The 26,418-nt window shown below is 51.3% G+C and overlaps 1 protein-coding gene across 3 annotated transcripts in view; it reads left to right on the top strand.

The window, feature by feature from the left end:
- homer2 (homer scaffold protein 2) overlaps positions 1–23,011 on the top strand; it is a 48,724-nt gene extending 25,713 nt beyond the window's left edge. For 2 of the 3 annotated variants that reach the window (XM_067971246.1, XM_067971244.1), the window contains exons 4-9: positions 3,561–3,653; positions 5,169–5,308; positions 11,546–11,702; positions 12,731–12,841; positions 16,238–16,318; positions 22,617–23,011. In XM_067971246.1, coding sequence (XP_067827347.1) covers positions 3,561–3,653; positions 5,169–5,308; positions 11,546–11,702; positions 12,731–12,841; positions 16,238–16,318; positions 22,617–22,805 — 771 coding nt within the window. In that variant the 3' untranslated portion in view covers positions 22,806–23,011. The remainder of the gene's footprint in view (positions 1–3,560; positions 3,654–5,168; positions 5,309–11,545; positions 11,703–12,730; positions 12,842–16,237; positions 16,319–22,616) is intronic. The other variant, XM_067971245.1, reaches the window with a different exon arrangement.
- Positions 23,012–26,418: the final 3,407 nt, after the last annotated feature.

The raw sequence follows: 26,418 nt of genomic DNA, 5'->3' as shown, positions 1-26,418 counted from the left end.
CTATGTTGGGACAGCATCACACCAATCAAAAGGTGTCGTTGTTATTCAAACAGGCCAGTCACGGAGAACAGCACGTCCCAGTACACTCGATATACATTGTGTCTATTACACAGGCAGGCAGAAAGAAACTCAAAATGGCAGAGAGAGAGAGAGAGAGAATTTTAAAAAACATATAATTTTTCCCCCCTTTTTGCTGGTGGGGTTACGTGTAGCGTGACATGAGAGTGAGAGTGAGAGAGTGAGAGTGAGTGAGTGAGAGTGAGAGTGAGAGAGTGAGAGTGAGTGAGGGAGTGAGAGTGAGGGAGAGAGAGTGAGAGTGAGGGAGTGAGAGTGAGGGAGTGAGAGTGAGAGTGAGAGAGAGTGTGAGTGTGACGGAGAGAATGAAAGTGTGAGGGAGAGAGTGAGAGAGAGTGAGTGAGAGTGTGAGTGTGATGGAGAGAATGAGAGTGTGAGGGAGAGAGTGAGAGAGAGTGAGAGAGAGAGAGTGAGAGTGTGAGTGTGATGGAGAGAGTGAGAGAGAGAGAGTGAGAGTGTGAGTGTGATGGAGAGAATGAGAGTGTGAGGGAGAGAGTGAGAGAGAGTGAGAGAGAGAGAGTGAGTGAGAGTGTGAGTGTGATGGAGAGAATGAGAGTGTGAGGGAGAGAGTGAGAGAGAGTGAGAGAGAGAGAGTGAGAGTGTGAGTGTGATGGAGAGAGTGAGAGAGAGAGAGTGAGAGTGTGAGTGTGATGGAGAGAATGAGAGTGTGAGGGAGAGAGTGAGAGAGAGTGAGAGAGAGAGAGTGAGAGTGTGAGTGTGATGGAGAGAGTGAGAGAGTGAGAGAGAGAGTGAGAGTGAGAGTGTGAGTGTGATGGAGAGAGTGAGAGAGAGTGAGAGAGCGAGTGAGAGTGTGAGTGTGATGGAGAGAGTGAGAGAGAGTGAGAGAGAGAGTGAGAGTGTGAGTGTGATGGAGAGAGTGAGAGAGAGTGAGAGAGAGAGAGTGAGAGTGTGAGTGTGATGGAGAGAATGAGAGAGAGTGAGAGAGAGAGTGAGACTGTGAGTGTGATGGAGAGAGTGAGGGAGTGAGAGAGGGAGAGGGGACCCGGGTGAATAAGGTGCTGTCGGCTCTCTCTTCATTCCCGTCACTCCCTTCACTCCCTTCACTCCCTTCATTCCCTTCATTCCCGTCACTCCCTTCATTCCCTTCACTCCCTTCATTCCCGTCACTCCCTTCACTCCCTTCATTCCCTTCACTCCCTTCATTCTCTTCACTCCCTTCACTCCCTTCATTCCCTTCATTCCCTTCATTCCCTTCACTACCTTCATTCTCTTCACTCCCTTCACTCCCTTCATTCTCTTCACTCCCTTCACTCCCTTAACTCCCTTCATTCTCTTCACTCCCTTCATTCCCTTCACTCCCTTCATTCTCTTCACTCCCTTCACTCCCTTCATTCTCTTCACTCCCTTCACTCCCTTCATTCTCTTCACTCCCTTCACTCCCTTCATTCTCTTCACTCCCATCACTCCCTTCATTCTCTTCACTCCCTTCATTCCCTTCAATCCCTTCACTCCCTTCATTCCCTTCATTCTCTTCACTCCCTTCACTCCCTTCATTCTCTTCACTCCCTTCATTCCCTTCATTCTCTTCACTCCCTTCACTCCCTTCATTCTCTTCACTCCCTTCATTCCCTTCATTCTCTTCACTCCCTTCATTCCCTTCATTCTCTTCACTCCCTTCACTCCCTTCATTCTCTTCACTCCCTTCATTCCCTTCATTCTCTTCACTCCCTTCACTCCCTTCACTCCCTTCATTCCCTTCACTCCCTTCATTCTCTTCACTCCCTTCACTCCCTTCACTCTCTTCACTCCCTTCATTCTCTTCACTCCCGTGAACGAATAAAAAAAAAATTCCCTTTACTCCCTTCATTCCCTTCACTCCCTTCATTCCCTTTACTCCCTTCATTCTCTTCACTCCCTTCATTCCCTTCATTCTCTTCACTCCCTTCATTCCCTTCATTCTCTTCACTCCCTTTACTCCCTTCACTCCCTTCACTCCCTTAACTCCCTTCATTCCCTTCACTCCCTTCATTCTCTTCACTCCCTTCATTCTCTTCACTCCCTTCATTCTCTTCACTCCCTTCATTCCCTTCACTCCCTTCATTCTCTTCATTCCCTTCACTCCCTTCATTCCCTTCACTCCCTTCATTCCCTTCATTCCCGTCACTCCCTTCATTCCCGTCACTCCCTTCACTCCCTTTACTCCCTTTACTCCCTTCATTCCCTTCACTCCCTTCATTCTCTTCACTCCCTTCACTCCCTTCATTCTCTTCACTCCCTTCACTCCCTTCACTCCCTTCATTCTCTTCACTCCCTTCACTCCCTTCATTCTCTTCACTCCCTTCACTCCCTTAACTCCCTTCATTCTCTTCACTCCCTTCATTCCCTTCACTCCCTTCATTCTCTTCACTCCCTTCACTCCCTTCATTCTCTTCACTCCCTTCATTCTCTTCACTCCCTTCACTCTCTTCACTCCCTTCACTCCCTTCATTCTCTTCACTCCCTTCACTCCCTTCATTCTCTTCACTCCCTTCATTCTCTTCACTCCCTTCACTCCCTTCATTCTCTTCACTCCCTTCACTCCCTTCATTCTCTTCACTCCCTTCACTCCCTTCATTCTCTTCACTCCCTTCACTCCCTTCATTCTCAGAGCTGACTTCAAACCCGGCCTCATTCCTAGGATGAAGACCTTGTCTCTGTCAGCTGTGTTCATCCTACATTGAACCAGACGAGACAGTCTGAAGACTGTTCTTAATGGGCAAATATCCATGGCACAAACCATCCCATAATTTAGCACCGAAGTACCATCCTCATGAAGGCCTTAAGAAGCAGCTGGACCTGGAAATGGGAAACACAGTCAGTCGGGAACTTTCCAAGCTGGGAGTTAAAACCCATTTGTGGAGTGTGCAGTGACCCTGAGCTTGACATTGTGTTGTAAGTTGGACGAGTCTGGCAGTGTCGTCCTCACACGATGCCGCGTGACGTAGACGCCAGAGACCTGCCGATGCAGACGCCTTTCTCCTGGGCCTGGGCTGTATTAGCAGAGAGTGGAAATCAGAAGAGGGAAGTTGGTGCTGGGTAAAATGTTGGGCAATTCTGGTCATCGAATCACAGGGGAACTATTATTACCTTTAAAAAGATCCAGAGGGGACGGGAGGTTAAGTTATTATTAAATAAAGTTGGGCTTTTTTTTTACAATATAGGAAGTTGCAGGTGATGTAATTGAAGTTTTCAAGATTGTGGAGCAGATTATGCCAGAGGATTATTGAGTTATGGAATAAGTTTGCCAGGGACAGTCAGATAAACCGTATAATTGGGATCAAACGGCATTTCCGCAGAGAGAATAAATAGAGGGATGTGAGGAGAAGGTCAGTCCAACAGAGACAGGCTTGTTGGGCCTAGAATCCTCGTGAGGTAATCTGAAGCCTTTGCCGGATTTAGTGGCCATTAACCCACTGACAGCGTCTATTATCCTAAACATTGCTCGGTCCCAAACAGCCCATAATTCTACTGTTAATATATTGCAGTTTGCGGAGAAGTTCCAGGAGGTAAAGGAGGCAGCGAAACTGGCCAGAGACCGCTCGCAGGAGAAAACCGAGACCTCCAGCAATCATTCTCACGTAAGTGAATGTGTGAAAGAGTGAGGCATGAGGCCAGACTGAGGCTGCTGAGGAAGGAGAGGCCTGGGGAGAGTAGAGTTGGTGAATGTCTAAGGGTTAAAGGAGAAACAAACTGGTAAGAATTATTATATGTATTTATTCTGTTATAAATGTGATTTATGGGAAGGTTGAGAAAGCAATTTTTAAAATTCATTCTGGGGATGTGGGCATCGCTGGCAATGCCGGCATTCATTGCCGGTCCCTAGTTGCCCTTGTGTGGTTTGCTCGGCCACTTCAGAGGGCAGTTCAGAGTCAACCTTGTTGGTGTGGGACTGGAGTCACCTATAGGCCCAGACCGGGTAAGGGCGGCAGGTTTCCTTCCCTGAAGGACATTAGTGAACCAGATGGGTTTTTACGACAATCCGACAGTTTCACGTTCACTGGATTATTAGTTCAGTAACATCATTAGTTTGTCCTTCTTATCTGTCCAGACCTCTAATTAAACGTCCTGTGTGTAAACCTGTTCTTCAAATAAATCTCAGTGAATTCCATTGGTTACTTGAGCTGATTTATTTTGCGCTAAGAACAGATGTGATGGTTTACACACAGGACCTTTAATTAAAGATCGAGCCGTTCACATCTGGTCTCATGACACTAGGTGTAGACTGTGGAACTGACTGAGCTCACACCGTCACTGCCTTTAGGTGAGAATGGCAGAGAGAAGCTTATAGAGAGAGAGAGAAAAATATCTTTCTCCCATTCTCCTCTCCTGCTGCAGAGTAAGCTCAGGGTGGAGGATACACAGAGGGGTCTCCGCACAGATCCGACAGAACCAGGCGGCAGAGAGTCTCACAGTGAACGACCCTCCAATGTTTACCTTTCCTTTCTCCTCCTCCCCTCGCTCAGCCCCCCTCCCCACTGTGAGGAGGTTCCCTGCACCCCGCTCAGCCCCTTCCCCCCACTCAGCCCCTTCCCCCCTGCTCAGCCCCCCTCCCCCCTGTGAGGAGGTTCCCTGCCCCCTGCTCAGCCCCTTCCCCTCCCCCTGCTCAGCCCCCCTCCTCCCCTCGCTCAGCCCCCCCTTCCCCCCTGTGAGGAGGTTCCCTGCACCCCGCTCAGCCCCTTCCCCCCACTCAGCCCCTTCCCCTCTCCCGCTCAGCCCCCCTCCTCCCCTCGCTCAGCCCCCCTTCCCCCCTGTGAGGAGATTCCCTGCCCCCTGCTCAGCCCCCCCCCTCCGCGCCCCCCAGGACCCTCGGCCTGTTACGTGGGGTCTCAGAGCCTCAGAATTGGGGGCAAACATTCGATGTCACTTCTCCTTGGAATTTCAGCCTCCGACATCCCCACTTTGCCCAAATAACGAGACCACGGGGAAGGTTTCCCCGCACACTGGGTGCAACACAACCTCTACCCCACTCTCCATAAAGAGGTTCCCAACGTCAGCACTCGGTGCCTCAGCCCCACGGTATCAGTTTCGTCCAAGCCTTGAAGTTTAACGATTACATTTGTTTTCTGAATTCCTCACTCCAACTTTTGCTTCAGGAGTCCAGCCATGAAACTCCTCCCTCTACTCAAGCGTCAAGTGTCAATGGAACAGATGATGAGAAAGCAACTCACCCGCCCTCCATTGAAACCCTCCTGAAGAATAACAACAACCGGATCAAGATGGGCCCAGCCCAAGGGTGAGAATAATTCCTCTATAAACCGGGGACCAGGAGACTCTGAGAGATGTGACAGCCTGGCAGGGCCAAGGGGGCGGGAGACACGGTGCTGGGGGTTTAGAGGAATTGTACATGGACTCTGGCGTTAATGAGGTCATTGATAGAGTAATTACACCTGAAGAGGTTTAGTTGTCCACGATAGTGTAACTCTGGATGGTCTATTCTGGGTAGGTCTGTGATCCATTGGATCTCTGCTCCATTCCCCGAATCCCCTTCAGCGATCTGTTGTCTGTTCACACACTGATTTCAGAGGCGAATGTTGCCAATTTATCCTGGTTATTGTGGAGGTGCCTCAATGTGTGACTCTCAGTGTGTGACTCTCGGTGTGTGACCCTCAGTGTGTGACCCTCAGTGTGTGACTCTCGGTGTGTGACCCTCAGTGTGTGACCCTCAGTGTGTGACCCTCAGTGTGTGACTCTCGGTGTGTGACCCTCAGTGTGTGACCCTCAGTGTGTGACCCTCAGTGTGTGACTCTCGGTGTGTGACCCTCGGTGTGTGACTCTCGGTGTGTGACCCTCGGTGTGTGACCCTCGGTGTGTGACTCTCGGTGTGTGACCCTCCGTGTGTGACTCTCGGTGTGTGACTCTCGGTGTGTGACTCTCGGTGTGTGACTCTCGGTGTGTGACTCTCAGTGTGTGACCCTCAGTGTGTGACCCTCAGTGTGTGACTCTCGGTGTGTGACCCTCGGTGTGTGACTCTCGGTGTGTGACTCTCGGTGTGTGACCCACCGTGTGTGACCCACCGTGTGTGACTCTCAGTGTGTGACTCTCAGTGTGTGACTCTCAGTGTGTGACCCTCAGTGTGTGACCCTCCGTGTGTGACTCTCGGTGTGTGACTCTCAGTGTGTGACCCTCAGTGTGTGACCCTCAGTGTGTGACTCTCGGTGTGTGACCCTCGGTGTGTGACTCTCGGTGTGTGACTCTCGGTGTGTGACCCACCGTGTGTGACCCACCGTGTGTGACTCTCAGTGTGTGACTCTCAGTGTGTGACTCTCGGTGTGTGACCCACCATGTGTGACTCTCAGTGTGTGACTCTCAGTGTGTGACTCTCGGTGTGTGACCCACCGTGTGTGACTCTCAGTGTGTGACCCTCAGTGTGTGACTCTCGGTGTGTGACCCTCGGTGTGTGACCCTCGGTGTGTGACCCTCGGTGTGTGACCCTCGGTGTGTGACTCTCGGTGTGTGACCCTCGGTGTGTGACTCTCGGTGTGTGACTCTCAGTGTGTGACTCTCAGTGTGTGACCCTCGGTGTGTGACTCTCGGTGTGTGACTCTCGGTGTGTGACCCTCGGTGTGTGACCCTCGGTGTGTGACTCTCAGTGTGTGACCCTCAGTGTGTGACTCTCGGTGTGTGACTCTCGGTGTGTGACCCTCGGTGTGTGACTCTCGGTGTGTGACCCTCGGTGTGTGACCCTCGGTGTGTGACCCTCGGTGTGTGACTCTCGGTGTGTGACCCTCGGTGTGTGACCCTCGGTGTGTGACTCTCGGTGTGTGACTCTCGGTGTGTGACTCTCAGTGTGTGACCCTCGGTGTGTGACCCTCGGTGTGTGACTCTCGGTGTGTGACTCTCGGTGTGTGACCCTCGGTGTGTGACTCTCGGTGTGTGACTCTCGGTGTGTGACTCTCGGTGTGTGACTCTCAGTGTATGACCCTCGGTGTGTGACTCTCGGTGTGTGACTCTCGGTGTGTGACCCTCGGTGTGTGACTCTCGGTGTGTGACCCTCGGTGTGTGACTCTCGGTGTGTGACTCTCGGTGTGTGACTCTCAGTGTGTGACCCTCGGTGTGTGACTCTCGGTGTGTGACCCTCGGTGTGTGACCCTCGGTGTGTGACCCTCGGTGTGTGACCCTCGGTGTGTGACCCTCGGTGTGTGACCCTCCGTGTGTGACTCTCAGTGTGTGACCCTCAGGGCCACCAGTGAACAGCAGAGTTTGTTGATAAACCCATCATTAGTTTTTCACCATTATTGTTGTGTGTGGTTCACTCACCGCAGATAGTTTGTGCTTGTGGAAAACCAGCTGGTTCTTACAGAATCATAGAATCATAGAAAATTTACGGCCCAGAAGAGGCCATTGGGCCCATCGTGTCCGTGCTGGCCAAAAAAGAGCTATCCAGCCTAATCCCACTTTCCAGCACTTTGTCCGTAGCCCTGTAGGTTTCGGCACTTCAAGTGCACATCCAAGTACTTTTTAAATGACTTGAGGGTTTCTGCCTCTCCCACACTTTCAGGCAGTGAGTTCCAGACCCGCACCACCCTCTGGGTGAAAACATTTCTCCTCAGCTCCCCTCTAATCCTTCTACCAATTACTTTAAATTTATGCCCCCTGGTCACTGACCACTCCGCTAAGTGAAATAGGTCCTCCCTATCCGCTCTATCTAGGCCCCTCATAATTTTGTATACCTCAATTAAATCTCCCCTCAGCCTCCTCTGTTCCAAAGAAAACAACCCCAGCCTATCGAAACTTTCCTCATAGCTAAAATTCTCCAGCCCTGGCAACATCCTCGTCAATCTCCTCTGTACCCTCTCTAGTGAAATCACGTCTTTCCTGTAATGTGGTGACCAGAACTGTACACAGTACTCAAGCTGTGGGCTAGCCAGTGTTTTATACAGTTCTAGCATAACCTCCCTGCTCTTATATTCTATGCGTCGGCTAATAAAGGAAAGTACCACATATGCCTTTTTAACCACCTTATCGACCTGTCCTGCTACCTTCAGGGATCTGTGGACATGCACTCCAAGGTCCTTCACTTCCTCTACACCTCTCAGTATCCTCCCATTTATTGTGTACTCCCTTGCCTTGTTTGCTCTCCCCACATGCATTACCTCACACTTCTCTGGATTGAATTCCATTTGCCACTTTTCTGCCCATCTGACCAGTCCATTGATATCTTCCTGCAGTGAACCACTTTCCTTTGGATCCCATGGACTTGTACTTTTTTGACCAGTCTGCCATGTGGGACGTTGTCAAAAGCCTTGCTAAAATCCATGTACACTACATCAAATGCATTGCCATCATCGACCCTCCTTGTTACTGCCTCAAAAAATTCCACCAAGTTAGTCAGACACGATCTTCCCTTAACAAATCCGTGCTGACTGTCCTTGATTACTCTGTGCCTTTCTAAGTGACGGTTTATCCTGTTCCTCAGAATTGATTCCAATAATTTGCCCATCACCGAGGTTAGACTGACTGGCCTGTAATTACTCATTTCCTTTTTAAACAATGGTACAATGTTAGCAGTCCTCCAATCATAGAATCATAGAATCATAGAATCATAGAAGTTTACAACATGGAAACAGGCCCTTCGGCCCAACATGTCCATGTCGCCCAGTTTATACCACTAAGCTAGTCCCAATTGCCTGCACTTGGCCCATATCCCTCTATACCCATCTTACCCATGTAACTGTCCAAATGCTTTTTAAAAGACAAAATTGTACCCGCCTCTACTACTGCCTCTGGCAGCTCGTTCCAGACACTCACCACCCTTTGAGTGAAAAAATTGCCCCTCTGGACCCTTTTGTATCTCTCCCCTCTCACCTTAAATCTATGCCCCCTCGTTATAGACTCCCCTACCTTTGGGAAAAGATTTTGACTATCTACCTTATCTATGCCCCTCATTATTTTATAGACCTCTATAAGATCACCCCTTAACCTCCTACTCTCCAGGGAAAAAAGTCTCAGTCTATCCAACCTCTCCCTATAAGTCAAACCATCAAGTCCCGGTAGCATCCTAGTAAATCTTTTCTGCACTCTTTCTAGTTTAATAATATCCTTTCTATAATAGGGTGACCAGAACTGTACACAGTATTCCAAGTGTGGCCTTATTAATGTCTTGTACAACTTCAACAAGACATCCCAACTCCTGTATTCAATGTTCTGACCAATGAAACCAAGCATGCCGAATGCCTTCTTCACCACCCTATCCACCTGTGACTCCACTTTCAAGGAGCTATGAACCTGTACTCCTAGATCTCTTTGTTCTATAACTCTCCCCAACGCCCTACCATTAACGGAGTAGGTCCTGGCCCGATTCGATCTACCAAAATGCATCACCTCACATTTATCTAAATTAAACTCCATCTGCCATTCATCGGCCCACTGGCCCAATTTATCAAGATCCCGTTGCAATCCTAGATAACCTTCTTCACTGTCCACAATGCCACCAATCTTGGTGTCATCTGCAAACTTACTAACCATGCCTCCTAAATTCTCATCCAAATCATTAATATAAATAACAAATAACAGCGGACCCAGCACCGATCCCTGAGGCACACCGCTGGTCACAGGCCTCCAGTTTGAAAAACAACCCTCTACAACCACCCTCTGTCTTCTCCGGCACCACGCCTGTATCCAGGGAGGATTGGAAAATGATGGTCAGAGCCTCCGCTATTTCCTCCCTGGCTTCTCTTAACAGCCTGGGATACATTTCATCCGGGCCTGGTGATTTATCTACTTTCAAAGATGCTAATCCTCTTAATATTTCCTCTCTCACTATGTTTATCCCATCCAATATTTCACACTCCTCTTCCTTAACTTCAATCCCTGCATCATCCTCTCCTTTGTGAAGACAGACACAAAGTATTCATTAAGAACCATCCCCACATCTTCCGCCTGCACACACAGGTTACCTTTTTGATCTCTAATAGGTCCTACTCTTTCCTAGTTACTCTCTTGCTCTTAATGTATTTATAAAATATCTTTGGGTTTTCCTTGATTTTACTTGCCAATATTTTTCCATGCCGTCTCTTTCCTTAAGAACATAAGACATCGGAGCAGGAGTAGGCCATTCGGCCCCTCGAGCCTGCTCCGCCATTCAGTAAGGTCATGGCTGATCTTTTACCTCAACTCCACTTTCCCGCCCGATCCTCATATCCAGACCTTGCGCAAAATACTGTGTCCCATAATCATCAGCATGTTGCTCTTTGTTTTGGAAGATTTTCATTATCTTCTTTCTCTTCATTTCCCAGCCTCACTAGTGTTGTTGGGACGCTGCCTGCACTCTGTTGCCTGATCCAGTTTTCCATCCCTTCTACAGTTGGTTTGGTTGAATGTCACTTGAGACTAGGATTTAAACACACAACTTCTGGTCGATAGATTGCTGCTCCAGCATTGTGTCTACTCAGTCTGTCCTACTCAGTCTGTCCTACTCACTCAGTCTGTCCTTCTCAGTCTGTCCTAATTGAGAATCCAACACTTTATAATTAAAGTTACCCAATCACCCAATCAACTTTCTCTTTCAAAATCTCATACTTTAGCATGAAGCTATTCCAATTGGCTTACTGAGTGTCTGATGCTGTAGTGTTGCCACTGCCGACTGCACCATTTGGATTTCCTCCTTGGGCAGCCAGCACTCGAGCACTTGTAGGTACCAGGCCTCGCATCGAGTGTCCGACTTCTGACCATTGTAGGTACCAGGCCTCGCATCGAGTGTCCGACTCCTGACCATTGTAGGTACCAGGCCTCGCATCGAGTGTCCGACTCCTGACCATTGTAGGTACCAGGCCTCGCATCGAGTGTCCGACTCCTGACCATTGTAGGTACCAGGCCTCACATCGAGTGTCCGACTCCTGACCATTGTAGGTACCAGGCCTCACATCGAGTGTCCGACTCCTGACCATTGTAGGTACCAGGCCTCGCATCGAGTGTCCGACTCCTGACCATTGTAGGTACCAGGCCCAGATTGGTCACTCGTGAGCATTCGGGACTTTCTCCCCCCTCGTGGGGTGGTGTCTCGAGCAGGAGGGTGGGCCTTGGTTGCTAGTCTGCCAACCCTTCAAGTGGTTTCCATGGGGATCAGCTGGTTTATTATGCTAAGGGAACTAGTACAGAATGAAGAATTTAAACTGTGGGCCGACAATCTTTACACAGAGTTCCTCCTTTATCTGTGAGCTGTTGTTCTTTCTATCTAAAGTACTGTTCAGGGAGATGGATAGAGAATCCTTGAGGAGAATGTTTTGAAAGGAGAGACGGACACGGAGGAGGTGAAATGAAGCCTTGGGGTAACGATGGCAAAAGCTTAACACATTGGACTGTCCTTTGTCGGTTATTTCAGACACCTCCGTACCCCACAGGGTGATCTCAAGAACAGCAATTTTATGGAGTTATTGAGAAACGGGTGCAGAGAAAAGAAATGTGAGGTCACAGAAAGTGAGCAAATGTGAGCTGGAGGGTGCGAGGCTGTGACGATTTTTTCCCCTCCTAGTCCTATCCCTGTGAAGAAGTGGGAGCAGGAACTTCAGACCCTGAGGGACAGCAACAATCGCCTGAGTGCTGCGTTACAGGAATCAACAAACAACATAGATCACTGGAAAAAACAGCTGTTGGAGTGCAAGGAAGAGGGAGATAGACTGCGGGAGCAGGTAAGTGATTACCGAGGGACAGGCTCTGTCACTGTGCCTAAAATTTGTAGACGTGATTATATTTCGTTGAGTTAATCTTTGAAAGAAGTTTGAACCTCTGGACAATGAGACTGGAGGAAGGTTCTTGGACTCTCTGGGCTTTGAGCCGCTCCTGGGGCAAAATTAACAAAACCTTCCCACTTGGAAATAAAGCACAAAGTTGGGTCTCGAACAGGAAGAGGCAGGTTTACACTCGGAAATCCCCAAACCTCAGCCTGGCCGTGGGGGAGGGGGAGCACGGCCCGAGACCCCCACACTCACACAGCCGCCATTCCCACTGTTCCAGAACCTTCCGCGGCTTTATTTTATGCCGCGAGTGTGGAGATAAGATCCGGAGGAGGGGCCGACGTTCCCAAACTGAGGGGCAATGTGGAGGGTGACGGAGAGCTGACACCAGTGGTTTGATCAGCGTCACAGCCTGAGACCGAGAGGATATTCCTCCTGTCCCACACTCGCCCGATACTATATCGGAGTTGCCAACTCTGGCTGGACGTATTCCTGGAGGTTTCATCACATGACCTCCCACCTCCACACTCCCGCCATTGGTCGCCCGTCACGCCCCCCCCCACCTTCCCACGGCCAATCGGAAAGTGCTCAGACTCTTTGTTACTCAATTGGATGATTCTCACTGTCAATCAAACAGCCTTTTTTCCCACGTCCAATATTTTTATAACCAATAAACAAGAGTCTTTCAAGAAAATGGAAAAAGCCCGATGATTTTTCTTGAGTTGCTCACAGCAGAGTCCTGGAGGTTAATCTTTAATTCCCAGACAATGTTGGGTCGGTTGGTGACCCGATAATCCATTCCTGGGATTATTGGATGGCAGGTGACCATGATTAGATGAATGAGGGGCCAGAGATGCCTCACCTGCTGCTCTAACACACGATGGTTCACGGCTCAAACTCACCCTCAGTTAAAGCTTTGATTTCAATGGGCTGAATGAGGAGACAGAACAAGTGGATCACTGAGTTTTCTATCTCTGCCTCAGATTAAAGCTCTCGAGGCACAATGTACTGACTTTAATCAGGAGAAGGAAAGGAATGTGCGACTCAGCCTGACCGTGAAGGAGCTCGAGGCTGAAATTAATGAAAAGGAACAGGTTTGTGGATTTCTCATCTTAACGGAAAAGCGCATTGAGATGGAAATGGTTTCATCAAAGGGCATTAATCCCCCCTCCCCCAACCTGACCCTGGCCCCAGGCCCCAGGCCTCACCGGGCCCCAGGCCCCAGGCCTCACCGGGCCCCAGGCCTCACCGGGCCCCAGGCCCCGACCCCAGCCCCAGGCCCTAGTCCCAGTAACACAGTGTTTAGGCTGTTGAAGATGGGGGTGAGGTATTTCAATGATCGGTCTCTGGGTCCAGTCAGTGCCTCCTCGCTCATTCTCCGAGGTTGGAGGAGAAAGTGCAAACTTGCATCAGGAAACAATGAAATGAGTTCAAGGTAAAGAATCCAGTCTGTGGGGGCAGTGGGTTAGATGTTGGTCTCGCTCCTGTTAGAACCTGAATTCAGATGGAGCCCAGACTGATGGGACGGTGTCCCCTGTCTCTGGTCTGTAAGAGTCTGTGTGACGAGCTTCACTCCACTAGGGATTGGGCCCACCGTACAAAACTGCCCCTAAATTGGCAATTTCACAGATTGGTTGTGTGTTGTGCAGAATGGTGGTGGAAACTGTAAAGTGTAAACTCTTCCATCTTTGGGACACGGATACGATGCTGGGGCGAGGTTAGAGGGAGCTTTACTCTGCAGATACTAACTGATTTGGGGGAGTGTGTTGCACTGACACTGTCCGATCTAAGATTCCCGGCTCCAACACCCGGGAATCGGGAGCCGTGACTGGAATGTGTGGAACTTGCCTGTGGAAGAAATCCGTTTACTTTCAGCAGCCGTGGGAAGAAACTCCAGCGACAAGGGACCAAAATTAAATGAGCCTGCTGGATATTCTTAAGGAAAAATATTGCTTTGTGAATTCCGGGGGGATATTGAAACCACATTGACTTTAATTTGAGTGAAGTATATCAAACTGTTGTGATTTGAGGAGTTGATGAGAGCCTCACTCGTTCTAGTGTCTCCCTCCAGGACGTAATTAAAAAATTGACAAACAATTTTAGAAATGGACAAGACGAGATTCTACATCAGAGTGTATTTGAACTATTAGCATTTACAGGAACCGACTGCCGATACTTTGGGTCTAATCCACTGCTGGGCGGAGGGGAACACTCGGATTTATTGTGGATTATTCCGGTAGTTTGAGTTGTGGAGCTGGGACAATATTTCAATATTTGAGGGCGTTAGTTCAGGGCGTGAGGTGGAATTTATTCACTTCAGTTTCAGTGTCTCAATCTCCAAACCCCAAATAAAATATTTGACTCTTTGTTTTATAGTGAGATGAATATCATAATTAATAAAACAAAGAAAGAACACAAAAGAATAGAAAGATTTAAGGATAGGTAACATTTAAATTAAAAACTACTTCTGTGATGTTTCTACTGTATCGACCACAATGAGAAACATCAAGTAAATCGCAGAGATTCAACAAAACATCACCGATAGAAGTAACTTCTATCTAAAGCTTTCGTACAATTTTATGACTTTTTACAATACACAGCAAGTTATAAAAATAATAAATAAATTTCTCCCGGAGCCGAAGCCTAGCGTTGGGGAGCTGAGGCTCGGTCTGTGAGCAGCACCAATGCTGCCTGAGTCCCGGAATTAAATATCGTAAAAGGGTTCAGATCACAGGCCGACATGAACTCCTGCTGCCCACCCACCCTGTGTTTGGGATTTCTCTCTCTCTCTCTGTAATCGGGACTCACTGAGTTTCCTGCCGATTTCCATTGGCCCCGATGGGATTATCCTCATAACCATTAAGGAAGCGGTGAGTTTGCGAGTAGCCGGGAGACCGGCCGGGCAGAGACAACACGGTTTGGCTGCGGGCCACGAACAGCCGGGGAGCTGCACAGGAGCGAACTGCGCCGACCAGGGCCGTTTCTCCCGGGTCGCCAACTGCAGCTCCCGGGAACCTCCCGCCCGTTCCCGGGAACTCCCGCCCGTTCCCAGAAACCCCCGCCCGTTCCCGGGAACATCCCGCCCGTTCCCGGAAACCCCCACCCGTTCCCGGGATCATCCCGCCCGTTCCCGGGAACCTCCCGCCCGTTCCCGGGAACCTCCCGCCCGTTCCCAGAAACCCCCACCCGTTCCCGGGATCATCCCGCCCGTTCCCGGGAACCTCCCGCCCGTTCCCAGAAACCCCCACCCGTTCCCGGGATCATCCCGCCCGTTCCCGGGAAACTCCCGCCCGTTCCCAGAAACTCCCGCCCGTTCCCGGGAACATCCCGCCCGTTCCCGGGAACATCCCGCCCGTTCCCGGGAAACTCCCGCCCGTTCCCAGAAACCCCCACCCGTTCCCGGGATCATCCCGCCCGTTCCCGGGAAACTCCCGCCCGTTCCCAGAAACTCCCGCCCGTTCCCGGGATCATCCCACCCGTTCCCGGGAACCTCCCGCCCGTTCCCGGGAACCTCCCCCCCGTTCCCAGAAACCCCCACCCGTTCCCGGGATCATCCCGCCCGTTCCCGGGATCATCCCGCCCGTTCCCGGGAACCTCCCGCCCGTTCCCGGGATCATCCCGCCCGTTCCCGGGAACCTCCCGCCCGTTCCCAGAAACTCCCGCCCGTTCCCGGGAACATCCCGCCCGTTCCCGGAAACTCCCGCCCGTTCCCGGGATCATCCCGCCCATTCCCGGAAACTCCCGCCCGTTCCCGGGATCATCCCGCCCGTTCCCAGAAACTCCCGCCCGTTCCCGGGATCATCCCGCCCGTTCCCGGGATCATCCCGCCCGTTCCCGGGATCATCCCGCCCGTTCCCAGAGTGTTGGGACCCTTGGGCCGTAGGGGCGGGGCCTAATGGGCTGATGTGATTGGCAGGCGGCCTCGCTCCACATGTGACTGTTTAAAAATCATTTCATTCAAACAAAATGCTGCCAGATGTTAGTTGAATGAGGAAGTTGAATGAGGAAGTTGAATGAGGAAGCTGGATTGTGTTGCCCTGGGAACGGGATGTGTTGGAGGCGGTTTTTGTTCTAAATTGGATATCCAAGTGGTGAAGGAGAGACTGAGCTTCGTCTTCAGTTGTTTGTAAACCTTTATTCCCAGAACTCCACATAACCCCCACCCTCCATCGCTCACATGGACCGGAGAGTCCCCGACCCCCCCCCGGGATACAATGAACATTAACTGGTATAAATCACACAATATAATTAACAGCTTTACACTAATGTCTTCTAACAAATGTAAGAGTGCTTTTGATTGGCTCAAAGTTTCTATGATGATTATGATGATGTCACAGAACAATCTCAACCCCATTCCGCCCACTTTACATTCTAGAAATTTCCACTCTGAGAAACTGGGCGTCCCTTTAATCCCAGGGACTGGGCCCGTGACCTTCGTGAGGTGGAGTTTGCAAAACCCATTTCTAATCGTTTGTGTTTATTTTGCACAGGAGTTGGAGAGATTGAGGGAAGAGGCCGAGGTCATACCCCAACTCACGGAGGAGTGCGAGACTTTACGGGAAAGTTTACAGGTACGGGAGGAGTGGGTTTATGTGGAGCGAGAACACTGAACGTTGCTGACTGGAGCAGTGCCAGGAAACAGTTGTGGTGTCACCAGCTAACGGTGGTCTTCCTGCCCGTGGGTAATGGTCAGGACCCCACCTCCCCCGGCCCTCCTCTCCCCCCGGCCCCCCCCTCCCCCCGGCCCTCCTCTCCCCCCGGCCCTCCTCTCCCCCCGGCCCTCTTCTCCCCCCGGCCCTCCTTTCCCCCCCCTCTCCCCCGGCCCTCCGTCCTCCTGACCCTCCATCCCCCTCGCCCTCCATCACCGTCACTGCCAAACTTCAGGAGGAGGTGAGAGGGGGAGGGGAGGGTAGTGAAGGGGAGGGGGTGGAGGGAGGGAACAGCCTTTCCATTACCAGCCCACCTGCTAATTTCTTACCCCCATTGTTCAGTGAAGGTTTGATCCACGACCCATCTGGTTAATGTTGTGGGGGGCGGGCAGGAATCTTGTCTCCCTCCATCAGTGTTCACCGCACACGTCCAGTGGGGTGAGGAGCATCGGGAGGACAAGCTGATCGGAACAGTGAGAATGGGAGCAACGGGAGCCGTGATATTTAAGGAATATCATCAGGAGCAGACACGTGGGCCCAGTTTCTGAAGTTCATCTTCATAGTGTCAGCCATGGCCCCCTCTCCCCAACCGAGCTCCCCATCTCCCCCCACCCCCCCCCAACCCGGCCCTCCCTCTCCTCCCACCCCCCCCAACCCGGCCCTCCCTCTCCCCCCACCCCCCCCAACCCGGCCCTCCCTCTCCTCCCACCCCCCCCAACCCGGCTCTCCCTCTCCCCCCACCCCCCCCCCAACCCGGCTCCCTCTCCCCCCAACCCGGCTCCCTCTCCCCCCACCCCCCACCCCCCAACCCGGCTCCCCCTCTCCCCCCACCCCCCCCAACCCGGCCCTCCCTCTCCCCCCACCCCCCCCCCAACCGAGCTCCCTCTCCCCCCACCCCCCACCCCCCAACCCGGCTCCCTCTCCCTCTCCCCCCTCGCTCCCTCTCTTCCACCACCCCCACTCCAGCTCTCTCTCTCTTTCTCTCTCGTCTCTCCCTCCTGTCTCTTGCTCCTGACTCTCTCCCTCTCTCTCTCTCTTCCCCCCCGCCCCCTCTTCTGGCTCTCTCTCTCCCAGCTCTTTCTCTCTCTCCTGGCGCTCTCTCTCTCTCTCTCTCTCCTGGCATTCTCTCTCTCTCTCTCTCTCTCTCTCCCTCCACTGCTCCAGGGGAGTGGATTCTGTAAATTTCAGCAAACCGAGAGCTCGGGACCAGCTATCAAATTTGTGACACTCACACGGATTAGGTTGCCTATTACAGTAGACCCAGGGATTGAGATTTCAGTCCTGGCCTCTGGTGGATGTGGTTCCTCGTTGGGTTATTGTGTCGTGGGGATAATAGTGATCACAACACTTATTTGCAATTCGAATTACACATGTGACACAACTGACCTAGAAAGCAAACAAGTATTATCGGTGATTTTGTTGCAGTTCCTGTTTTAAATTCCCCTCTGGTAATCTCAGATGGTTTGTCAGTTATATCAAGACTGTAATCTGAGATCTTTCTCACAACACCTGTCCCCCATAGAAAAGCAGGATTCAGGACTCTGCAGAATTATGATGTGGAGATGCCGGTGATGGACTGGGGTGGACAAATGTAAAGAATCTTACAACACCAGGTTATTGTCCAACAATTTTATTTGAAAATCACATGCTTTCGGAGATTATCTCCTTCGTCAGGTGAATGTGGGACTCCTCGAACGTTTCACATTTATAGTCAGAGAACAATACCTGGTGATTACAGATAATCTTTCCAACTGCCCATTGTCAAGGCAATCAAAATGTTCAGACAGAGAGGTGTTACCTACAGGACCACCGAATATACAAACGGCCAGAATACAAGACAGAGAGAGAGAGGGAGAAACATCTGAAAGGAAGAGAAAGACAGAGAATGACCCGTTGTATTAAAAACAGATAACTTTTATTCGCTGGTGGGGTTACATGTAGTGTGACATGAACCCAAGATCCCGGTTGAGGCCGTCCTCATGGGTGCGGAACTTGGCTATCAATTTCTGCTCGACGATTTTGCGTTGTCGTGTGTCTCGAAGGCCGCTTTGGAGAACGCTTACCCGAAGATCGGTGGCTGAATGTCCTTGACTGCTGAAGTGTTCCCCGACTGGGAGGGAATCCTCCTGTCTGGCGATTGTTGCGCGGTGTCCGTTCATCCGTTGTCGCAGCGTCTGCATGGTCTCGCCAATGTACCATGCTCCGGGGCATCCTTTCCTGCAACGTATGAGGTAGACAATGTTGGCCGAGTCACAGGAGTATGAACCACGTACCTGGTGGGTGGTGTCCTCTCGTGTGATGGTGGTATCTGTGTCGATGATCTGGCATGTCTTGCAGAGGTTACCGTGGCAGGGTTGTGTGGTGTCGTGGACGCTGTTCTCCTGAAAACTGGGTAATTTGCTGTGAACGATGGTCTGTTTGAGGTTGGGTGGCTGTTTGAAGGCGAGTAGTGGAGGTGTGGGGATGGCCATAGCGAGGTGTTCGTCGTCATCGATGACATGTTGAAGGCTGCGGAGAACATGGCGTAGTTTCTCCGCTCTGGGGAAGTACTGGACGACGAAGGGTACTCTCTTGGTTGCGTCCCGTGTTAGTCTTCTGAGGAGGTCTATGCGATTTTTCGCTGTGGCCCGTCGGAACTGCCGATCGACGAGTAGAGCATCATATCCCGTTCTTACGAGGGCGTCTTTCAGCGTCTGTAGGTGTCCATCGCGTTCCTCCTCGTCTGAGCAGATCCTGTGTATTCGCAGGGCCTGTCAGAACATCCGTAACTTCCTTTCGGATGTTTCTCCCTCTCTCTCTCTGTCTTGTGTTCTGGCCGTTTGTATATTCGGTGGTCCTGTAGGTAACACCTCTCTGTCTGAACATTTTGATTGCCTTGACAATGGGCAGTTGGAGAGATTATCTGTAATCACCAGGTATTGTTCTCTGACTATAAATGCGAAACGTTCGAGGAGTCCCACATTCACCTGACGAAGGAGATAATCTCCGAAAGCTTGTGATTTTCAAATAAAATTGTTGGACTATAACCTGGTGTTGTAAGATTCTTTACATCTGCAGAATTAGACAACGCTGTGTACACAACCCAGATACCAGGATAGACACAGCGCAGTGTACCCAACCCAGATACCAGGATAGACACAGCGCAGTGTACCCAACCCAGATACCAGGATAGACACAGCCCTGTGTACACAACCCAGATACCAGGATAGACACAGCGCAGTGTACCCAACCCAGATACCAGGATAGACACAGCCCTGTGTACACAACCCAGATACCAGGATAGACACAGCCCTGTGTACACAACCCAGATACCAGGATAGACACAGCCCTGTGTACACAACCCAGATACCAGGATAGACACAGCGCAGTGTACCCAACCCAGATACCAGGATAGACACAGCGCTGTGTACACAACCCAGATACCTGCCCAGGGTGCTGTGCCACGAAGAGTTAGGGTTAGGGAGGGGGTCCACGGGACGGAGAGGGATATGAAAGTAGAATCTGATGGATGAAATCCCCTCCCCCTTCACTGAATCCCAATAACCCGATACTTCCCCATTCTCTGCTATTCACTAGACTGTTCCCCTCCCCAATCCACTCTATTGCATCGAATTAAGTGGATCAAACTCCTTCCCATTCACTGCTGTGTAGAATTATTGGCCCAAATATATGGGTTTTCTCATTACCCAAATTGTAAGGGTTGATGAATTAAATATTTTCCAACTGATTGCCACATTTCCCTTCGAGCCAATAACATAAATTCAAAGTCAGCTCACTAATTATAAAATCCATCTCCAGTGCCTCCTGCTCCGCTCACACTGGTTTTCTGAATGAATGATCAGATGAACCGTGGGCACAGATTCTGTGGTCGGCTATTTTTATCTTATTCTTTGGAATAATTTCTTGGCAAACGAGTGAAGCATTTATCAGAATGTAACTGAAGGACAACATCTTCTCACTGCAGGTCTTCACACCAGTGAGCGAGGGCCAATGCTGGCCGGCTATTGGTGGAAAGGATCAGACCCGAGTCCAATCCTGCCCATATATGGTCATTTTCCCACCAAGCCACGGGGGGGGGGGGAAGCGCAGGAGCTTAAAACGGAACCATTTCAAAACATTCAAAGAGCAATAACCCATGGGATTAACAGTCTCTCTCAGTGACCGGCCGCTCTGTCTGTCCGTTGCCCAGTCTAGCAAGGCCACGCTGTGCTGCAGATCTGGAGATGGAGCAGGACAGGTCCGTGAGATCCTGACCATTGAGAGCTGGTTTTAGGAAGTCCCAGCACAGCTTTGTGCACAAGGTGTTGGACAATCAGCAGCTTCCCCACAATTCCCCATCCATTGGATTTAATAAACAGTAAATCAGGTGGAACACTCTGAGATTCTCAGATTCCCACCCCATGCTGCAGGGTCCAAACTCCACACTGGGACCATGAAATCTACCCCCTCGTGTCTGCTTCACTGATGTTGAAACTTCATTAAAAAAATCTGAATGCCTCCACATCACAGAATTCACAAGAATATCCCTAATTACAGGTACAGTGTGTAGTGGTTCTGTTACTGGACCAGTAATCCAGAAAACATGGTTTCAAATCCCACCAGAGCAGTTTGAGGATTTACATTCAGTTTAAAAATCTGGAAATAAAAATCTGGTCTCAGTAAAAGTGACCGTAAGAGATAGGAGCAGGAGTAGGCCATTCGGCCCCTCGAGCCTGCTCCGCCATTCATTGAGATCATGGCTGATCTGATTTTTACCTCAACTCCACTTTCCCGCCTTTTCCCCATATCCTTTGACTCCCTCGCTGATCAAAAATATAAGACCATCAGAGATAAGTGACCGTGAAGCTGTCGGATTGTCGTAAAAACCCAACTGGTTCACTGATGTCCCTTTGGGGAAGGAAACCTGCCGTCCTTACCCGGTCCGGGCCTAAATGTGACTCCAGTCCCCTCAACAATTTAGTTGCCCTCTGAAGTGGCCCAGAAGATGCTCAGTTATATCGAATCACTAGCAGTGGTTCAAGATGGCCGACCATCACCTCTGTGGGGCAACCAGGGACGGGCAAGAAATGCCGGCCTCGCCATTCATAAAAAACCAGACTCTTGGTATCAGGTTCCAGTTAATGTTCACACTCGTTGTAAACTTGCTGCTGTGCGTTCCCCCCGATTGCACCGTCCCTGATAGCGTTCCCCCCGATTGCACCGTCCCTGATAGCGTTCCCCCCGATTGCACCGTCCCTGATAGCGTTCCCCCCGATTGCACCGTCCCTGATAGCGTTCCCCCTGATTGCACCGTCCCTGATAGCGTTCCCCCTGATTGCACCGTCCCTGATAGCGTTCCCCCTGATTGCACCGTCCCTGATAGCGTTCCCCCTGATTGCACCGTCCCTGATAGCGTTCCCTCTGATTGCACCGTCCCTGATAGCGTTCCCCCTGATTGCACCGTCCCTGATAGCGTTCCCCCTGATTGTACCGTCCCTGATAGCGTTCCCCCTGATTGCACCGTCCCTGATAGCGTTCCCCCCGATTGCACCGTCCCTGATAGCGTTCCCTCTGATTGCACTGTCCCTGATAGCGTTCCCCCTGATTGCACCGTCCCTGATAGCGTTCCCCCTGATTGCACCGTCCCTGATAGCGTTCCCCCTGATTGTACCGTCCCTGATAGCGTTCTCCCTGATTGCACCGTCCCTGATTGCGTTCCCTCCGATTGCACCGTCCCTGATAGCGTTCCCCCTGATTGCACCGTCCCTGATAGCGTTCCCCCTGATTGCACCGTCCCTGATAGCGTTCCCCCTGATTGTACCGTCCCTGATAGCGTTCTCCCTGATTGCACCGTCCCTGATAGCGTTCCCCCTGATTTTACCGTCCCTGATAGCGTTCCCCCTGATTGTACCGTCCCTGATAGCGTTCCCCCTGATTGTACCGTCCCTGATAGCGTTCCCCCTGATTGCACCGTCCCTGATAGCGTTCCCTCTGATTGTACCGTCCCTGATAGCGTTCCCCCTGATTGCACCGTCCCTGATAGCGTTCCCTCTGATTGTACCGTCCCTGATAGCGTTCCCTCTAATTGCACCGTCCCTGATAGCGTTCCCCCTGATTACACCGTCCCTGATAGCGTTCCCCATGATTTTACCGTCCCTGATAGCGTTCCCCCTGATTTTACCGTCCCTGATAGCGTTCCCTCTGATTGCACCGTCCCTGATACCATTCCCTCTGATTACAGACTGCCGAGAATACAAACAAGGAGCTGGAAAACAAAGCAAAATCACTAAAGACTGATATTGAGGAACGGCAACATAAGCAGGGGAATCTCAAGAAAGAATTGAAGACATTTCTGGAAGTCCTAGATGGGAAAATTGATGATCTTCATGGATTTCGACAAGGACTTGCTAAATTGGGGGTGGACAACTGAGGGGGCAATAGTCAGGGTGGGGGGAGGGAGGATTCTCTTTCAAACTAGGTTGTGACAAATTGTGACACGTGACCTACCAGAATATTCCATATGTGGCTGCTGCGTCGCCTTGTCCGTGAGGTTCAGAGGTCGGTCTGTCTGTGAATCGTTCACTGTCTTCCTGCCTTTTCACAGGGATTGTCATTCCTGTTGCTGGCACAGCGGGGTGGGGGTGGGAGGAGGGGGGAGGGGGGAGGGGGGAGGGCGGTGTTTGGGGGTGGGAGGAGGGGGGAGGGGTGGGAGGAGGGGGGAGGGGTGGGAGGAGGGGGGAGGGCGGTGTGGGGGTGGGGGTGGGAGGGAGGGGGGAGGGCGGTGTGGGGGTGGGAGGAGGGGGGAGGGCAGTGTTTGGGGGTGGGAGGAGGGGGGGAGGGCGGTGTTTGGGGGTGGGAGGAGGGGGGAGGGCGGTGTTTGGGGGTGGCGGGGGGACCAGTTTGGGGGCGAGTCCAGTTTGGGGGTAGTTGTGTCGGGGGGGGGCGGTGGTTGAGGGGGCAGTGAGTTTGGGCCTTGCTTAAACTGAGCTCTGCAGCTCCTGCGCACTCTCTCCGGGCTGGGAATGATCTCCTTGTCACCATGGGAACGTGCCGATCGGCCGGCCTTCTGCCCCTCGGACCCACCGACTCCAGGCAACTTTAATCAGGATGAAGAGCCGGCTGAAGGCCGAGGCACAGCTGAATTTTCTGGGAATTGAGGGCGAGGCTCTGCATTCAGCTCCTGGAACCTTTGGTTTGTCACAAACTCTTCCTTTATTCTGTCCAATCCAAACTGTACCAGTAAATGAAGTAATGAGAGAAGTGTTTGTATATAAGGATAGTGAGCGATTGGTTGAGAAATGAGGTGATGGGGTCGCCAACTCCTGGAGGTTGCATCACTTGACCTCCCACCCCGCCCGGTCAAACAGCCTTTTTAATCCCATCTCCAATATTTTTATAAACTAATGAACAAAAACGTTTAAAGAAAATGAAGGAAAAACTCACGATTTATTTGAACGCCCCGATGATTTTTCTCCCGGGTTTTTGCAGAGTCGGGGAGGTTAATCTTTAATTCCCGGAGACTCCAGGACAATCCTGGAGAGTTGGCAACCCCAAAGTGAGGGTGAGAAGGAAGGTTTGTGATCCGTAGGCTCCCTGTTTGTGGAGTCGTTTCCCAAGGGGAAGTCTTTCATTTTCGGATTCTACAAACGGCATTGAAACCAGGACCAGAGTTTATTTGGGGGGGGTGGGAGAAAGGGATAAATCGCACCCCAGTTTTTAGTGCGTTTTTAATGTTCTTTTCTTACTGCCATGGAATAAATGTTAAGGTTATATTTTAAAAGTGTAATTGGCCTGTTTTGTCGCAGGCTGTGTGTGGTGTGACTTGTGACGGGCCGGTTTGATATCCAGACTTTCAGTGGACGGCTGATGATGGGATTATATTTCCCACTGCTCTGGATCCCCCGCAGACACCTGACTCACTCTGGATCGCGGCTTTACTCGGTTAATGACTGCGTTTAGAGAGCTCTCCGGTGGATTAAGCATTCGAACAAGAACAGCAACGATTGGGACACAGAAACCCTAACTTCTGTATTAGTGAGAAGGGGAGAGGGCTGCGAGGAACCTGCAAATTATATTCCCCTAATGGGCATGTGATGAGATTCCCTGCAGTGACTCACAGAACAAGGGTTCACTCAACGTTCCCAGTAACTGTTGGGAACGCTGATCTGATCTATCCCTAAAAAAGGCAATTTCCAGGAAATGCAGGGTGGTATTTCCCAGTCTTTCTGCCACATGACTTTGGACTATCATAACCGCCCCTCCCCCACGGCACAGACGGGATCGACAGAGACAACAACAACAACAGGATTGTCCTGCATTTATATAGCGCCTCTAACTTAGTAAGAGGTCCCAAGGTGCTTCGCAGGAGCATAAATCGGACAAAAATTGACACCGAGCCACATAAGGAGGTATTAGGACAGGTCAAAGAAGCGTCTTAAAGGAGGAGAGAGAGGCGGAGAGGTTTAGGGAGGGAATTCCAGAGCTTAGGGACTCGGCAGCTGAAGGCACGGCCACCAATGGTGGAGTGATTAAAATCGGGGATGCGCAAGAGGCCAGAAATGGAGGAGCGCAGAGATCTCAGAGGGTTGTAGGGTTGGAGGAGGCCTCAGAGATAGGGAGAGGGCGAGACCATGGGGGGATTTGAAAACAAGGATGAGAATTTTAAAATTGAAGTGTCCCTGGACCGGGAGCCAGTGTAGGTCAGCGAGCACAGGGGGTGATGGGTGAACGGGACTTGGTGCGAGTTAGGGTACGGGCAGCAGAGTTTTTAATGAGCTCAAGTTTATGGAGGGTGGAAGATGGGAGGCCGGCCAGGAGAGCATTGGAATAGTCAAGTCTGGAGGTAACAAAGGCACGGATGAGGGTTTCAGCAGCAGATGGGCTGAGGCAGGGGGCGGAGACGGGCGATGATACGGAGGTGGAAATAGGCGGTCTTGGTGATGGAGCGGATATGGGGTCGGAAACTCATCTCAGGATAGGGTGGAGATGGAGGAAGAGAGAGGGGGCCGAGGATGGTGAGGGGGACGGATGATGGGGGCGGAGGACGCTGAGGGGTTGGAGGACAGGGAGAGGGACGGATGATGGGTGAGGGGGCGGAGGGGGGGGGGCTGTCCTCTGCCCCTCTTCCTCACCGCTCTGTGATGAGGATTGGTCCTCGAAGTTGCCAGTCGAAGTTCCCACCTTGAATTAAGAGTAAATACTTTACGATGACTATAATGTCGGCCTCTCTCGGAGCCTCTCTCCCTGGGACCCAATGTACACAATGTCCTAAATAGTTTGTGTATCGCTAGGAGTTAACCCTTTGTAAGTTGAATCTAAGTTCATAGAAATATCTTAACATAAAAAACCAACATCTCTTCTGGGCCAAAATAGGTAAAAATACCAAAATATGAGAGAATCTTTGAGTTTTTATTGGATTGATGCTGAGCTGGGGGCAGGATAGACCCATGGGGAGTGTTGCTGAATTATCCCATCAATCCTACACCCTTGCAATCGATGGAACCCACACAGTAAATCTCTTGGCAATTGGAGCAGTTTGAATGTGTCTGTAGATCAGAGTTATGGCACCAATTGTATTTGATGTGGGAGTGTGGATGGGGGTGGAGAGAGATGTTCAAAATAATTATGTGTATTGGAGAAACGTTCCAGCTACCTCGGTGAGAGATTCTGTTGCTACAGCAACGGCAGTTTCTGGGGTTTCGGCTGCACTGCATGAATTAATTTCTCAGTTTCTCTTTGCAAAGGCACTGCCTGAAGTGGCAGAAACACAGAACCACCGTCGGCAGACCCCTCGCCCGTCGGCAGACCCCTCGCCCGTCGGCAGACCCCTCGCCCGTCGGCAGACCCCTCGCCCGTCGGCAGACCCCTCGCCCGTCGGCAGACCCCAAACCCCTCGCCCGTCGGCAGACCCCTCCCCCATCAGCACACCTCTCGCCCGTCGGCAAACCCCTCGCCCGTCGGCAAACCCCTCGCTCGTCGGCACGCCCCAAACCCCTTGCCCGTCGGCAGACCCCTCACCCGTCGGCACGCCCCAAACCCCTTGC

The sequence above is a fragment of the Heptranchias perlo genome, chromosome 34, assembly GCF_035084215.1.
Source record: "Heptranchias perlo isolate sHepPer1 chromosome 34, sHepPer1.hap1, whole genome shotgun sequence".
In the NCBI taxonomy this organism is placed as follows: Eukaryota; Metazoa; Chordata; class Chondrichthyes; order Hexanchiformes; family Hexanchidae; genus Heptranchias; species Heptranchias perlo.
The sequence above is the reverse complement of the archived record's forward strand: the minus strand, read 5'-3'. Positions and strand labels throughout refer to the sequence as shown.